Source organism: Ochlerotatus camptorhynchus, unplaced genomic scaffold (genome assembly GCF_037179485.1).
Source record: "Ochlerotatus camptorhynchus isolate MF236.1 unplaced genomic scaffold, CSIRO-AGI_Acam_v1.1 ptg000592l, whole genome shotgun sequence".
NCBI lineage: Eukaryota > Metazoa > Arthropoda > Insecta > Diptera > Culicidae > Ochlerotatus > Ochlerotatus camptorhynchus.
The window spans coordinates 123,627-138,912 of NW_027041072.1; the positions used below are offsets into that span (position 1 = coordinate 123,627).

Below are 15,286 nucleotides of genomic sequence, written 5' to 3' on the forward strand. Positions count from 1 at the left end.
ATTTAATTCCACTACACTACGAGTATTAGTACAAGATACTGAAGAAGTCAGCACGATCGAAGTATTCCCTGCTTCCGAACGGACGCGAATAATTTACTGCTGTCCAATTGTTCGTTTGTTTTTATGGCCGAACTAAGGATATTTTCAATTGTATTTATCCCTACCGGAAGTTAGGTATTGTTAGGTTGATAGAATCGTAACCCACTTAATACTGTTCAATTTATAAAACGGACTTTCTTCGGCAAGTTTTAAGCTCTACTTATAAGTAGCATGGCAAAAGTAATAATTAATGTATTTGAGGAAGTCTGTAATTTTTTACGAAATTTTAACAAATTACGAAAAATATACGAAAAAGTAACTTGAACACCAGGATACATTTTTCAATTGTGTCTAGCCAGATATTTTTTATTTGAGATCTTCTAAAAGATGATACACACCAACTAAAATAAATATCAATTTCGTAGAACAAAGTGTTTGTGCGATTTTGCTGTCAGTGTCATTGTTTGTTCACTGTTTACAACTTCTTAAAATTAACAATTATGTCTCAAAAATTCTGATCCTTTCTAATACTGTAAGTTTAAGCTATTCAGTGACAGTTTCTATCAAATTTTAATTGAATATATAAATTTGAAACACTCAAAACAAATTTAGTTTTGACTATTAACTCTATCAATACACTTTTTATCATATTGTGTTCTAATTAAGTGTCTGACAAACGACGTAACGACGAGATTTTTTAACTTAAGGGTTCACGTGAGTGTGTGAAAAAAAATAAAAAAAAACCTTGTTTGTTTATGCAAGAAAACTAAAAGATGGATCAACAAAATATTGTTTTTGAAGTATTTGGAAATATTTTTTTAAACCTTGTTTTGATTGTTAATTCTGAATACATGCGTTTGTTATCATTAAATGAAAAAAAACTATAGCCAAGTTTAGTTGTCTGTTTTAAACTGAACAGTCCTTTTGAGCTACTATTAACTACAATTTTATATTTATGGGTAACAGTTACTAATTTGTGGGTTAAAAATTATATTCATTAGTGTATGTGTGCACTTTTTCGAGAGGTTTGAACTAAATATGTTTGGATAAGTTTGAAAGTTTTTTGAAGTATATTCTAAGTATGTTTTGCAACAATTAATGTTTTTTTCAAATATTTTTTTTTTAAACAAGTACTGGGGATCCTAGAGTAAATTCGTAAGCAATATGTTTAAGGGAAATTATTACATTTGAACTATTTTTTGAGTGACCGAACATCAGTTTTTGTTTGTTTTGGGGTTACTTTGATGCTACTCAATGGATGTAGAAAAACATGCACGAAACGAAAATTAATTATTTTATTCATCTGTTTCACTTATACATTTTTGCCAAAGCATCAGCCTTATACATTCCATAAGACAAACCACATAGGTCCTACAAGAATGCATAAAAGGTATGTGTGACCGCTTATACATTTCATTTGACACATGAGCTTCATTAACTTTTTGCAAGGCGTCTGCTTATTAGTTGACTTATACATTTTATGAATAATCAGCAATAGAAATTTGCCAAAAGGTATAAGGAGATTTCTATCCGTGTGGGTGCATATCAAACAATTTAATTCAAGAAATATGAAACTTTGAATGAGTACATAATTAGAAACATCATTACCAATAAGAAGACAATATTGAATTTGTGGATGTTATATCGGAAATAAATTTAATACGTGCTTGAGTCAAGGGGTAATCAACTCGCACATTGTGCCGAAACACAGCATGGTATACTGTTCGGCACGCTAGGGCACACATTGACAAATATGACACAAACAATATAATATAAAACGGCATCACTGTCTAGTATTGACGTTTTGCCAATCTTGCTAAGGTTGACTACATTGTTAAGTCCAGTAGGCCTCACAATGAGTTCGAAAAATTCCAAGGAAAAACCTATAATTTCTGCACCACGAATCTCTTCAAAACCAACTAATCTCATCCGATTCGTAGCGAAACTCCTAGCAGCTAGTGGTTTCGTCCAGAACAGCTTCTATTCGGACCTCACGCCAACAGAGTCCTTCTACATTATCTTGTCGATACGACAGTCAAGACAGCCGAAATGGGTCAGCAACGGTTTGTCAAATGAGAGGAAGATGTGGTCGTCCAATACGACGGTACGGCATAGAATGAATGCGAACGGCGAACTGTATGGACGAAAATCCTCTGTACGATGACTGTGGCAATGTGACTTGGGTGGGGCAGGGAGGAGGGGGGGCGGTGTTGTAGTTCAGGTCGTTCCATCTGAGTTATTCCTCGATATTCTTACCTCCATAAAAGTTCCTGTACTGTTGGGAGATGTCACGTATTACCCTCAAATGTTCCAGCAAATCTGGACCTATGTACGGCCTTGCAGATACATCTCTGTCATCATCCATCTGTTGAACTAGTTTGTCTCAAGAGGCCCCGGTACGACGAGTAGGCTACCGATCAGTTCTTGTAAGGCCAATAAGGCCATGCTAGATTTCTAAAATTTAATTCGCAGTAGAGGGGGTTTCGGTGGGGTCAACCAAGCGGTTCCCGCATTCTAAACACAGGATCCTGCCTGCAGCAGAACTGCAGATGCGAAGCTTATCTGGATCGTAAACCATTTCCGAGGTATGACTGATCTGGAGGGGGGTGGATATTTGATGGTTTTCATCGGTGGTACATTGGCCATTGGTTTTCGTTGGTAGTACATTACGGAAGGTACCATAACTACATAAGATCGTGAACTTGGTAAGCTTGAACGTGTGTAATTAATCATATAATTTGAGTAGTAGCTATACTGAAGATTCGAGAGATGTCGCCCCTTCAGTTGTAGGAAAATCATTTTTGCAGTATGGAGAATATCAGAAAATCCACGATTTGTGACTAAACATGCTTTCACAGAAGGAAACAAATAAATGAGTGTTTACCTTATCACCATAGTAAAGTACTCGTGCAATTTTTGTGCATCTAAAACTGCCCATAAAGACGGAAATGAATAAAAACTGAAAATTTTCATGCATTTCCAAATGGTTTCCTACCATTCCCATACTTTCGAAAGTGACTGGCCCTCTGGATGTGGATGATGTCAAAAACAACAAAACATGATTAATTGGGTGGACATCATAATCAGCGACGGTGATTTCTTCGAGGTCACGTATACTTCTGAGTTGATCAAATGAATTGGTTCGAGGATATTGTTTCTAGAGATTGAATTTACGCCCGTTCGAGTTCTGGGTTTAATTTTGTCGGGGAGCATTTAACAGATAGCTGGAGGAAATTTGGTTCACCTTCAATCAAATTACATCTTCGTTTCTGCACTTGTTTCTTTTAGACGTGTCGAATTTGGTTGGATGGCCTCCAGTTCGTCTTCCGCTGCCCGCTCCGATCACGTTTAAATGAGAGTGAAGCTTAATGTTTGCAGTAAACCATAAAATAAATTGAAAATGTAAACACAATCACAAAAGTCATTATAACTTCAGGGTTGCCACACTCATGAGATATTGACACCTTGATTGGTACACTTCGGCACGTTCGGCACAATCTCGCGGCACAAATTACGGAGTCCAGAGTTGAATACCCCTTAAGTGCCTTTTCAATAAGGCGATAAACAAGAAAATTGTTTTTTTTTGTTCTGAAACAGGAAAAAATTCTGAAACAGGAAAACTACCTATATCAAAATGCTACACGAAATCATAAGAAATATCCTAAGCTAAAAAATGGAAACAAATTCGTAAATAGTGCAGATAGTAAATTTAATCATAATATTATTATCCTACCAACATAACCCGCATTATAAAATACACCGGTACGGTACGTAGTCTTCCATCTTCCATCTTACCACGTAGAATGGGAGTAGTATGCATTAAAAATACTCACATCATGGGATTGGTAAACAATTAGATTCTAATAGCTCTTGCTCTAGGAAAGACAAACACGTTGACACGTGCATGTTTACTTATTTGCATCATTGCCTACGCAGAGCAAAGATTGTTTATTTCTAACAAGCAATAGTAAGATCCTAAAACAAATTTGCATGATTTTATTGCAGTTTTCCTTAATGGAATAGACGAAGAGTAAAAAATGTAGGTTTGCCGGGACAAAACAGAACAATGAAATGTTGCTATAGAGCTATTCCACGCCAAATGGCGAGTCGGAAAAACTCGACCTTCTCCGATCTGCATAAAACTTTGCATAATTGTGTGTTATGGACAATCATTCACATTTTTCCAAAAAAAATGCCATTTTGGATCTTGTATTCGTTTTTAAAAATTGATGGTATACTTTGAGATGTTTTTGCTCACAATTACTAAACATAATTTACTTTCCCTGCAGCTTTGTCTCAGACGTCATTTCGATCAGAAGTGACGTTTTCGTGCTACAATTTATTGAAAAATGTCAAAGACGTAATTTTTTGATCCAAAATGGTCGAATTTTTGCAAAAATGTGAGTCCATAACATACAATTATACTAAGTTTCATGCAAATCTGAGAAGAATTATTTTTTGGCTGTTTTGCCTGGAGCTGTGAAGTAAAATGCAAGAAGAGGTTGAACAGTAAAACCTGTAAATTTCGCTTCCTGAGAGTCGCAATCAGCGATTTTATCAATTTTCACTCACTCACTCAGCGATCGCTGATAGTGATATGTTAGCAAAATTGACAGGTTTTATGTGTCAAATACATACTTTGCCACCTCTTCTAGTAGCTTACTGGGGAAACATGTGATCATAACATCTTTTGATTTCATTATTCCGAAAAACATGTTTTTATGTGAAATGAGAATTTGCAACCGTTCTATATAATTTACAAATTTTCGACAATTTATATAAGCACTCAAAACGCATAGGCACATTCAAATATACGTGTAAAAGATTTTACATCACGTGTACCATCAACAAATCATCTAATCATTTCCATACAGTGAAGCATCTGTTCAAACCGACAAACGACGCTGGTGTGATGCATCATTACACGCCGACACGGTTTAGCCAAACAATTTGTCACGGTAGAAAGTGTACACAGGCAGCCATTGCCAATTTTGGCTCAATTTAGATCAAGCTTTGTGATTCAATTCTTTCCCGTGGATAATGGAAACGTTTTTGCGTTGGTTTTTTGATATCCTATATCAATCAACTCGATAGGCGACGTGCGAAAAATGGCCAAGTTTGAATGAACATTGAGGTTAATATCGACAAACAACTGACCGCAACCGAGAGAAACTGTCTGTTAACCCTTCAGCATGGTGCAAACAAAAAAAAACTCTAAACTTATGCAATATAATGCTTTTTCAATTATGAACCATGAGGTCGATACATTGTCACCGCACCGCAGCAACAGACGTTTGAAGCTTTGGAGCGTCGCATGAATGCACGTACATTTCACGGAGGTAAACAACAATGATACGGTATTGACAGACAGTCATAGGTACAGTACAATGGTTGCGGAATGTTACCTTATCGTAGAATTAGATAAAAACCCCAGCAGAGAATGACCTTCGTGTTGACAAACGATAGGATTTCCCAAGGGCGTGATGATCTGCAAAGGTTTTAAATGATGGTTTGAACCAGAACCAAAAATCCATCAACGACAGGGTTTGTATAATAACGTTCGTCGTAAACTACCGTAAACGCTCACACGGAAAGCATTATGGTAATGACCAAGTGACTGCGTAACATATAAAATTTGCATCCGCCGTCAATCGATCAGTTGGACAGTCGGCCTACATCAGTTTGACCGCAGCATCAAGACCGGTCTCCACTGCAATTACTTCTGATGCCGTCGTCGATCATTATGCATCATTGTAGGAATGACGTTATATGATTTAACATGCGCACGGTTCAGCAAGAAATGCAAAATGATGTAGCTTAACGTATCGGAAGTAACGCTGATTGGCGGTTTTTTCCGAGTCACTTACCAAAACCGGTCCTCGACTTTTGGTTCGAACGTTGCTCAAGTCACTGCAACCCGTTAGAGACATTAGGCCTAATAAGACTGTTCCTGGCTGGCATGCAAATCAGCTGATCAGGCAAAGTTTTCGCACACATATTATGTATGTTAACTGTACATTCCAATAATTAGTGACGACAAGTAGAGATTTAATTACTCAACACCGGTCCCACAGCTATCCCATAACATATGGACTCCATTACCCACCCTACGGTATAAACTCGGCCATTGGGGGTAAAACTTCCTAAAAGCACGTACTGCCATAATATCGACCTCTATTACGCTGTACAAACTGTCGAACCATCATCGGTCACACCGTATGCGACCACAAGTGGAACAAATTCCAACGCCCGACAATAGTTTGAGCGTCACGTCGACTACTCTTATAGGTACCTAGCTATTTTCAACCCAGCGTGATCGTCGTCGAAAACGGCGGTCAATAAGATTGGCGCTTTACTTTTACTCATTTTCGAATTTCCGCATTGCATGCCGCCGCAAGTCACTCATGTATTTACGGTAGCATACATAACTTTGTGCGGATGCATACAGGTAAACGAGTTCCTCTCGTATGCGCCCGTTGAAATGTAACGAATCTCCATTAGAGATGAGCAATTAGTCGGCGAACGGATGGTATAAGATGCAGAAGCACATGTGCGCTTCTACGCTGATTCTTTCATGCATTAGGTATATGAGTGGTAGCTAAACTCAATTTTCTTTTCTGAAGCAACAACGAAAAGACATTCTTACCTTAATGATTCGATCGCGATGATGGCAATGGCAACAGTTCCCACAGTGGCAGATTTTCGGCGCATCAGTACCAGCCGGTGTTCGTTGATTAGCGCCGATGCAGTTTCGTCGATGTTGGAACGATTGAGAAAGTAAGTTGATTTGATCTTACCCTGTAAGTAAGCACGCGAATGAAGAAAGTATGAAGATTAACCAAATACGTACTATTGAGGAAGCAAAGGTATCTTGACTGTTCCCATTCTAGTCGTATCGTCGACTGTTGGAGGCCATTTCAAAAAATGCAATATGTTGTTTGCGCTTTACACAAAATTTGATATTTAATATCAAATATCATGTAACGATAAGTTTTGTCAAAGCTAGTAACTCGAAATTACAAGGATATAATGGACACACTCTTCGTGACGTTACAACAGTGTTGACAAATTTTTTGCTCTGTAACTGAAAACAATGAAAAGTAATCCCTTCATATTATTGCAGATTTAGCAAGTGCATTACATTTTGTCTAAGAATTGTTCAAACGATTCTGATTTAAGTGGCTCAGAACGGTATATAGAAAATTTATCGTACTATCCTAATCTGCGATAATATTTGGGGATGTCTTTTAAGTATTTTCGGTTACATCACAAAATTTGTCAAAAAACAGGCATAATCGTGAAAACACACTGGTAGAATGTGCCAACGCCACCCAGTTAGCACATTGATGCTAAAATTTTCATAATATTCACTCTCAGCAGAAAACATTAGCATGTTTTACAAGACGCAGCGTTGTAACATTGAAAACCCTGACGAACACCAAGCCAGCACTTTTTTAGAGACGTGACTTCCTTAATATACCCACACAAAAAACACACATATTTACCATTTCTGATTCTAGTTTCACGGGCAAGCCCTTTTTTACTGCGCTAAAATATGAAAACCAGCGGATTTTTGCACTGGCATCATACAGTCTAACGCGAGAACACGCGTCTAGCAGATAGTAGTATTTGCAGGCAGCGAGCCGTACTAGGAGGTCAGCAAAGTGTATCAAAATTGTAAATAACACTCTGCGAGTAAAAAACACATACTGTGTTAATCGTTCATTAATAGACGCCTAAATGGCAGTATTTAGCCTCATTATCAGCATAAACAGAGAAACGCGAATCATGCGAACCCACCGGCAGTGTCCCTGTTGTAATCAATGGGAACAATACACTGACGAATCAGCAAGGAAAGTTGTTTACCCCAGCATGACGAACTACAACCCAAACAGTCGTTGGCAATGCCGTGCCGATTTCCCTCTTATTCAATACAAGTAGCCTTATTCACTGTGTAGTTAATGACGCAGTACTATTGACAGTAACCATTTAGCAGCTTCTTTCCGTTTCTCTGATCGATGTGCTTGTTTTTTTTCTCTTACAATTACAGAAATCCCAGTTGGTGGAGACGCCGGACGGCGCTGGAAAAAGTTCTAACGCTGATCAGCATCGTTTGCGGGATTGCCGTCGTAGCACTACTGATCTCACTCCTTTCGGTGCTGCTGAGCGATCGGGTTCAAGAATGTAAGTACACATTTGGGGGCTATAGGCAATTAAGGCTAGCGATTTCGATTTTCTCGAAAATGATACCATCGCAAATCAAACAGTTAGATAGAGATTTTCAAGCTTTTCAAGCAACGGAGCACTTTTTGAGATAAAAATCATACTATTTTGAAAGAATGTTGGGTAAAAATATTTAGAATTTTTCGACTCTTGAATGGCTTTCGAATTCTCAAAACAAAACATATACAATTGGCGAGATTCTTTTAAATTGTACTGCCCATAAACGCAGACCAGTTCCACGTGATTTTACGCCACTTTTAAGATAAATTCATGAAACATCTTTAAATTAAATGTACTTTCAATAATTCGAAACAAAAAGCTATGTTTGTTCCTGAAATGTTGGATAAATCACCAAACCTTGTGAGCTCCATGTCGCTTATAAATGCATAACAGACTCAGAGTTGAAAATATGCAATTAATTTTTTTTTCAGCAACTAGTTACTTAATTCGTTAACCTATTACTTTAAGAAAACTGGTATTACAATATAGGAGAACAAAATCGAGACAACATTAATTTTTTTTTTCCCAAATGTTTTACAATTCGAGGAAATTAAAATTTTTTATTCTTCTTCATAGTCATCCACGCTTAACCTGAAGTCATCCACGCTTAACCTGAATATTTTTGTACAACCTAAAATACATTACCTTCTGAAAATCTACGGCTAGAACCACAGTATATGACAGCACAGATTCTCCGTATTTAGGCTTCATGTGGCATTTTGGTAATCCTTTAATGCTCGTCATAGAAAATGCAGGTCGAACAATCGAAAACGTTTAGGATCTCCTGACGTCTTGTGGTGTTGTGCTACAATAACACATACCTCACACTCTTTCTTTTCCAATCCAGTATCCTGATCAGGGTCTTCTAAAGATTTCATGAATTGCATCCACGATCCACGAAATTTCTTAGTCGCTCTTAGTTTACCTCAAACCAGGAAATTCATGTTCCGAGATTACATTACCTTGAATTAATTTGCCACTGGTAATCGAATTTATACTTGTAACCGGCAGAACTACCCGAAAAAAATAACCATACAATCACCATAAAATAAATTAACAACAAAATCTATTGTCAACAATCGATCTAATTGTGTGTACCGTTCCGATTCAAATTTCGGACACTTTCATGTTTAATTAAATATTACATCCAGTTAGAAACAAAGTAATAATGTTAGATGATCGTGGAGGGCACTAGTCAAAAAAATTTTAAATTTACAAGACATGTGGATCATATTCGACCGAGATAATCAACTTTTAAAAGTGTCCGAAATTCGAGTTTAAGTGTCCGAAATTTGAATCGGCACGGTATATATAATACAAGTAAATTTAAAATATTGTAATAACAGTAGATCTACAATACGTCCCATATAGTATGAATTTTAAACAATAGAAAAACAAACAAATTAATGATAAATGGCTCCATTTTTTTCGGGAAAAAGTAATTTTTTGTACGGTTAAGATACACTGGAGTCGCTTTTTACGCGGGTGATATGTCCCGCGTAAAAAAAAACCGCGTAAAAAAAAACCGCGTAAATTCCGGAATCCGCGTAAAAAAAAACCGCGTAAATTCCGAAATCCGCGTAAAAAAAAACCGAGTAAAAAAAAATCGTGTAAGAAAAAACCGCGTAAAAAGCGATATACCGCGTAAATTCTGAAATCCGCGTAAAAAAAAACCAAAATCCGCGTAAAAAAAAACCGCGTAAATTCCGGAATCCGCGTAAAAAAAAACCGCGTAAATTCCGAAATCCGCGTAAAAAAAAACCGCGTAAAAAAAAACCGTGTAAAAAAAAACCGCGTAAAAAGCGACTCCAGTGTACATAAAAACCCCCTTGTTCTATTGTAGATTTCCCCATTTATCATAGATTCTATTGTGGAAACAATAAATTCTATGATTATTTTATCGTTGTGGACAATACAATTTATTTTAAGTACAATAAATTCTATTGTATGGTTACAATACATTTCATTGTACCTCTATCGTTCTTTTTTTTTACGGGTATCCACACATCCATATAGTTTTATATAATCAAGAGCAGTCATTTCTAAACAATTGAACAAAGAAAACCCATTAAATTTTGGCGTTGATGACGGCAGATTGTTATGGGATTTTTCAGTAGAGTGAAAAGATAAGTCAAAGTGTGCCATATTTCACGCACAGCTTATGGAATTCGACCATAGCAGTATAAAGAGTTGCAGTCGCCCTAAGAGGAAGAGGAGATATGAAGAAATTAGATTTCCTGTTCTAAAAATTCTCGCGTTTCTATAAGTTTACGCGACCAATCAGACGCTGATTTGCGTTTGACATAAAATTGGTTCAAAAAGGCCCCCTATTGTCTCCTCTTCCTCTTAGGCTGTGAACCATTTGCTGAGTTAAATTTAAGTCGTGCTTAAAAGTGACACTTCGAAAGTTATTTTCCATGTTCGAAAATCCCCGTGCTGTCGATTGACCGGTTTTCGAGCCACGGTTGTCAAAATTTAACTTCTTGTCTGTCAGAAATAACCATGCTCGGATAGCAGGGTTAATCGATAACTTTTCATCTGTCAAATTTTAACCAAAAGTTAAAAAAAAATCGCCAAATGGTTCAGAGCCTTAGCAGTCGCCGTCAACGCCAATGCATCATAGCAAGCTGCGATAATGTTATGCGTTTATTCTGACTCGTTCATGAGCAAATAGACGCATGTTAGTCTCGTCCGTAAGATTTTAGGCATTATTTTTATCGAATAATGAATTAATTGCATGTAAAAGTATCTACTAATGCATATTTTAACTAATATTTCCAAGTTTCGCTTTAGAATTACACACTTAGAAATACCTAATCTTACACGTGACGGAATCCATCTTTGACATAAAGGATGAGACGTAAACAAACATGTCATGCAAAATTAAGTGCGCCGAGACTGAAAAGTTCGAAAGTACGTTTGATTGAACTGAATTTCACATCTATTATGACTAAATGTCATGTCAAAATTGACGCTCGTATACGTCAGCCTCAGAGCATCTAAATTTACATTAATTTTAATAAGTGTGTAACTCAACCAAAATGAAAATGTGCAGCTGCATGTTTATGCTAGTGGGACTAACATCAAGGGTCATTTTTCCCTACCATTTAACTGTCATCACCATTGGATATTTTGACGACCTGTCATTTTGTTGAATATCTTTCACAATGCGATTTTTTTTTTTTTTAAATCAATATCCGTCCTGCATTACTACACAAAAGTCAAAGCTACACACGTAGAAATACCTAATTTTACACGTGACGGAATCCATCTTTGACATAAAGGATGACACGTAAACGTAATTTTATCAGTGCGCAAAACAGTCAGGTTCATTGAGTCATGTTGATATGTATTTGAACTGCCATCTGCCTCATCATTCACTGCCTCGTGAGAGTCTGAACGATTGAGAGGTAAACGAGTCGCTGACAGCCGAGCACTCAGTCAAAACGTTTATTCTGCCGTGATGGTACCCACACACTTAGAAATAACTAATTTTACACGGGACGTAATCCATATTGGACGTAAATGATGGAACGTAAACAAACATTTCATGTAAAATTAAGTGTTCTCAAACCGAAACATTAGCAAATCGACGAAAAGAACGTTTCATTGAATTGATTTTCTTGTTTCTTTCAACTGATTCTTATGTCAAAAGGGCCGCTTACATGTGTCGGTCTTAGGGAACCTAAATTTACATGATATTTTCGTAGTGTGCAATATTTGTTTTGAATGACTGAGCGTACATTTTATATGGAAAAATGACTCAATTACATGCTGTGTGAGCGAAGGCAAGCGGTGTGCGTCGCCTGCTCGTGAGTGACTGAATTCAGGGCTGTCTTTCATCAACGTAGAGAGAGCAAAGTCAGTGATGAAAAATACTGTATTACTATCTTCGTCGCACTCCAAGCAGCGCATGACAAATTCCGTATGAAGATAGTCCTCTTTCATTTACGTCGTGAAAAAAAACTAGCTCAGTACGTTCTCTCTCTCTTAGGTCGGTCGGTTACTCGGAGAGGATTAAAAACTGCACGTTTTAGTCAGCCGTTTTTTATTGTTTGACAACGTTGGAAGCAACGCAAAAAACTTAGAATGGGTACAAAACGGATTCGAACCACCAACGTTGAGATTAACAGGCTTGTGTCTTTACCAATGGTCTATCAACGCTTAGGAGAATGAAAGGCTAAAGGAAAACAAGAAGCGCTCATAGTGTAGTTATTTGTCTGCTCGCATGCACGTTCGACGGTATTTGCTTTTTTTTGTCCATGCATGATACAAAAAAGAGAAGTGAAGGTAAAAGATGCGATAGGATTTGTTCAAAGGGATTACTGTCGGCTTCTCTACACGGCGAATGTGAACGACTCAAATTTGAGTTTAGTTCACTCATAATCGCCAAAAGTGCAGGAACTCAGCGATGAGTAAAATTTGTCTCATGGTTTACTGTGGAAAACCTAAAAAATATGCCGGAAAATGAGGAAATTGACGAAAATTTTATTCAGTCTCGGAGTAGTACCAATAGACTGAGTGAATCCAATCTTTACTTTTCTCAAATTCGGGAATTTTTCCCTGGAAAATCCTGGAAAAACCTGGGAAAACATGAGGCAAATTAACTCATCGCTGAGTTCCTGCACTTTTGGCGATTATGAGTGAACTAAACTCAAATTTAAGTCGTTCTCATTCGCCGTGTACGTCAATGACGAAGGATGTATGGAAATGATGGTTTTTGTACCGCGACAATTTATTTTTGGTTTTCGTCAAACGTCACTGACCAAACTGACCGTTACCAACTCAGTCACTGAATGTTTTTGTTGGCTCTTTCATTGCCTCGTCCTTTACCGTTTGGTACAAACGTTCTGCACAGAGCAATGGATTGAATAGTGCAGTGCTTTCACACTCAGCCTAGGCAGTCAATAATTTTACGCTCTGAATTTTATATAACTTGTTTCATGTAAAATTAAGTGCTTCGAGACTGAAAAGTTCGTTACTCGACGAAAAGTACGTTTGATTGAGCTGAATTTCGCATCTTATTATGACTCAATGTTATGTCAAAATTGACACTCGTATATGTCAGTCTCAGAGCACCTAAATTTGCATGAATTTTCCTATGTTTGTAGTTAAGAACGTTTGTTGTTTATTGATTTATTTGATAAGGCTCAAACGAATTAACTTTACAGAGCCGAGGATTCTTGGTCACTATACAATACATCTTAAAACTATAATCAAAAGGTACAACACAATAAACACTTTATCTTCCGCTATCCAAAAAGCCTCCTCCATCAGAACTGGAGCCGCTTCCAGTGGTTTCATTGTATGACAGTTACGCCATACGGCAAAGCGCATCAATTGCACCAATGGACGCAAAACGTGGTCAACACTCACACACTCATCACTAAACGGTTGATTTCCAAAGTCGACGACGCATCGACCGAAAGAACTGCTGATGAAGAACAATGAGGGCGACCACACAATGGTTGCTGCCCAGAAAACAGACGATCGCGTGGCACACATCGAGAGTGGTCTGCTTTTGTTGACAGCCGAGTGAACCAAGTAAAGAACGTTCAAAGTTTGTAGATTAAGAAAAGATGCGGACAACTTTGGGCTACTGGATTCCAAATTGATCTAGGATCAGTGTTCGGAAAACTCAAAAACTCAAATCTCATGTGTGAGTTTATTCGCTAATGAGTTTTGCCATGCAAAATTCAACTTCGCAAAAATCACCGATCAGTTTTCAGGTTCAAACATTTATTACTCGATATTTTTGCGATATTCATTCTTATTACTGTAGTATTTTCATCAGTAGAAGGAAAACTAACACAACATGAGCATGCTGTCAATTGACGTTTGATTGTGAGTGCGTGCGATTTTTTGACGTTGTGATTGTGAGTCCGGAAAAAAATCATGAGAATCTCAAGCATGAGATTTGTTTGCCAGATTCGCACGCGAGTTTATTCGCTCAGGGAGGCTCAATAAATGAGATTTGAGTATGATTTTCCGAACACTGTAAGATTCATGAATTCTACTCCAAAGTGGCTGTTATTTGACATTATGATTGCATATGAGCTATTTCGCTTTGTATCAACCGTCAAATTTCCAAAGTGTCTTGTATCATGTCTTAAGAAATAACCACTTTGTTAATCACCAATAAAACTTTTCATTAACTTCGATTCCAACGACAGTTGCTGGAGTGCAGCCTTCAATGTAAAGCCTAATAAAACATATTTTAATGAACCGTCATTTTGAATATCAGATAGCAACTCAGAATCGTTAGACATCTGTCTAATTTTAGGGATTTAAAATAACGAAATCGACTTTAAAGTTTGATAATGAAGACAGTTTAAAGATCTCACATTTTGCTTGAATTCATTATATTTTCATAATATTGATGGAATTATTCACTTCACTCAACCAAATTTCAGATTTCATAAAAGCTTCACTCACTAGTATAGGTTTGGCGGAGCACGATCTGAAATGTATATTTAATGATGTTAAGGTATTTGTAATAAAACGGTAAGATCAAATTATTCTCTTTAAACTATTAAATCTTATTTCATTGCATAATTTGTGGTTGACCGCTATACTTTCAAAAAGATTGGTAAGTGAAACCGATGGCAAAACAATATAACATTACTTTCAATAGCTTTTAATATCGACATCACGACAACTAAAATCATATCGATCTAGTAATCACCATCTTCAAAATACATTTGGACAGGATTGATGTGACTGAATATGTTGTTTAGGTAGAAACTGATGGATGATTCACGGGTTTACATTTTTCATAAAACAGTCATGGATGTAAACTGGTGCTAAGTGTTTATTTGCTTGTTTTTATATTGGCTTTGGTTTATAGCAAACTGATTAGCATACGTACTTCAATTATTTAACCATATCTACATTTGCGTTAAAATAGGTTTACATTTCAATAACAGAAATCAGAAATCATCAGTGCACGATTCTTTTAGATGCGTTGAACATGTGTATTTAATGCTGATTAGGGGAGGTGTGCCAGTTGAGGCAGTTCCACGTC

The 15,286-nt window shown here is 37.1% G+C and overlaps 1 protein-coding gene across 2 annotated transcripts in view; it reads left to right on the top strand.

The window, feature by feature from the left end:
• Nep2 (Neprilysin 2) overlaps positions 1-15,286 on the top strand; it is a 70,719-nt gene that overhangs the window by 39,723 nt on the left and 15,710 nt on the right. The window contains exons 1-2 of one of the 2 annotated variants that reach the window (XM_065237112.1): positions 6,689-6,816; positions 8,090-8,223. In XM_065237112.1, coding sequence (XP_065093184.1) covers positions 6,704-6,816; positions 8,090-8,223 — 247 coding nt within the window. In that variant the 5' untranslated portion in view covers positions 6,689-6,703. Of the gene's footprint in view, positions 1-6,688; positions 6,817-8,089; positions 8,224-15,286 lie in introns of those variants that run through there. The other variant, XM_065237111.1, reaches the window with a different exon arrangement.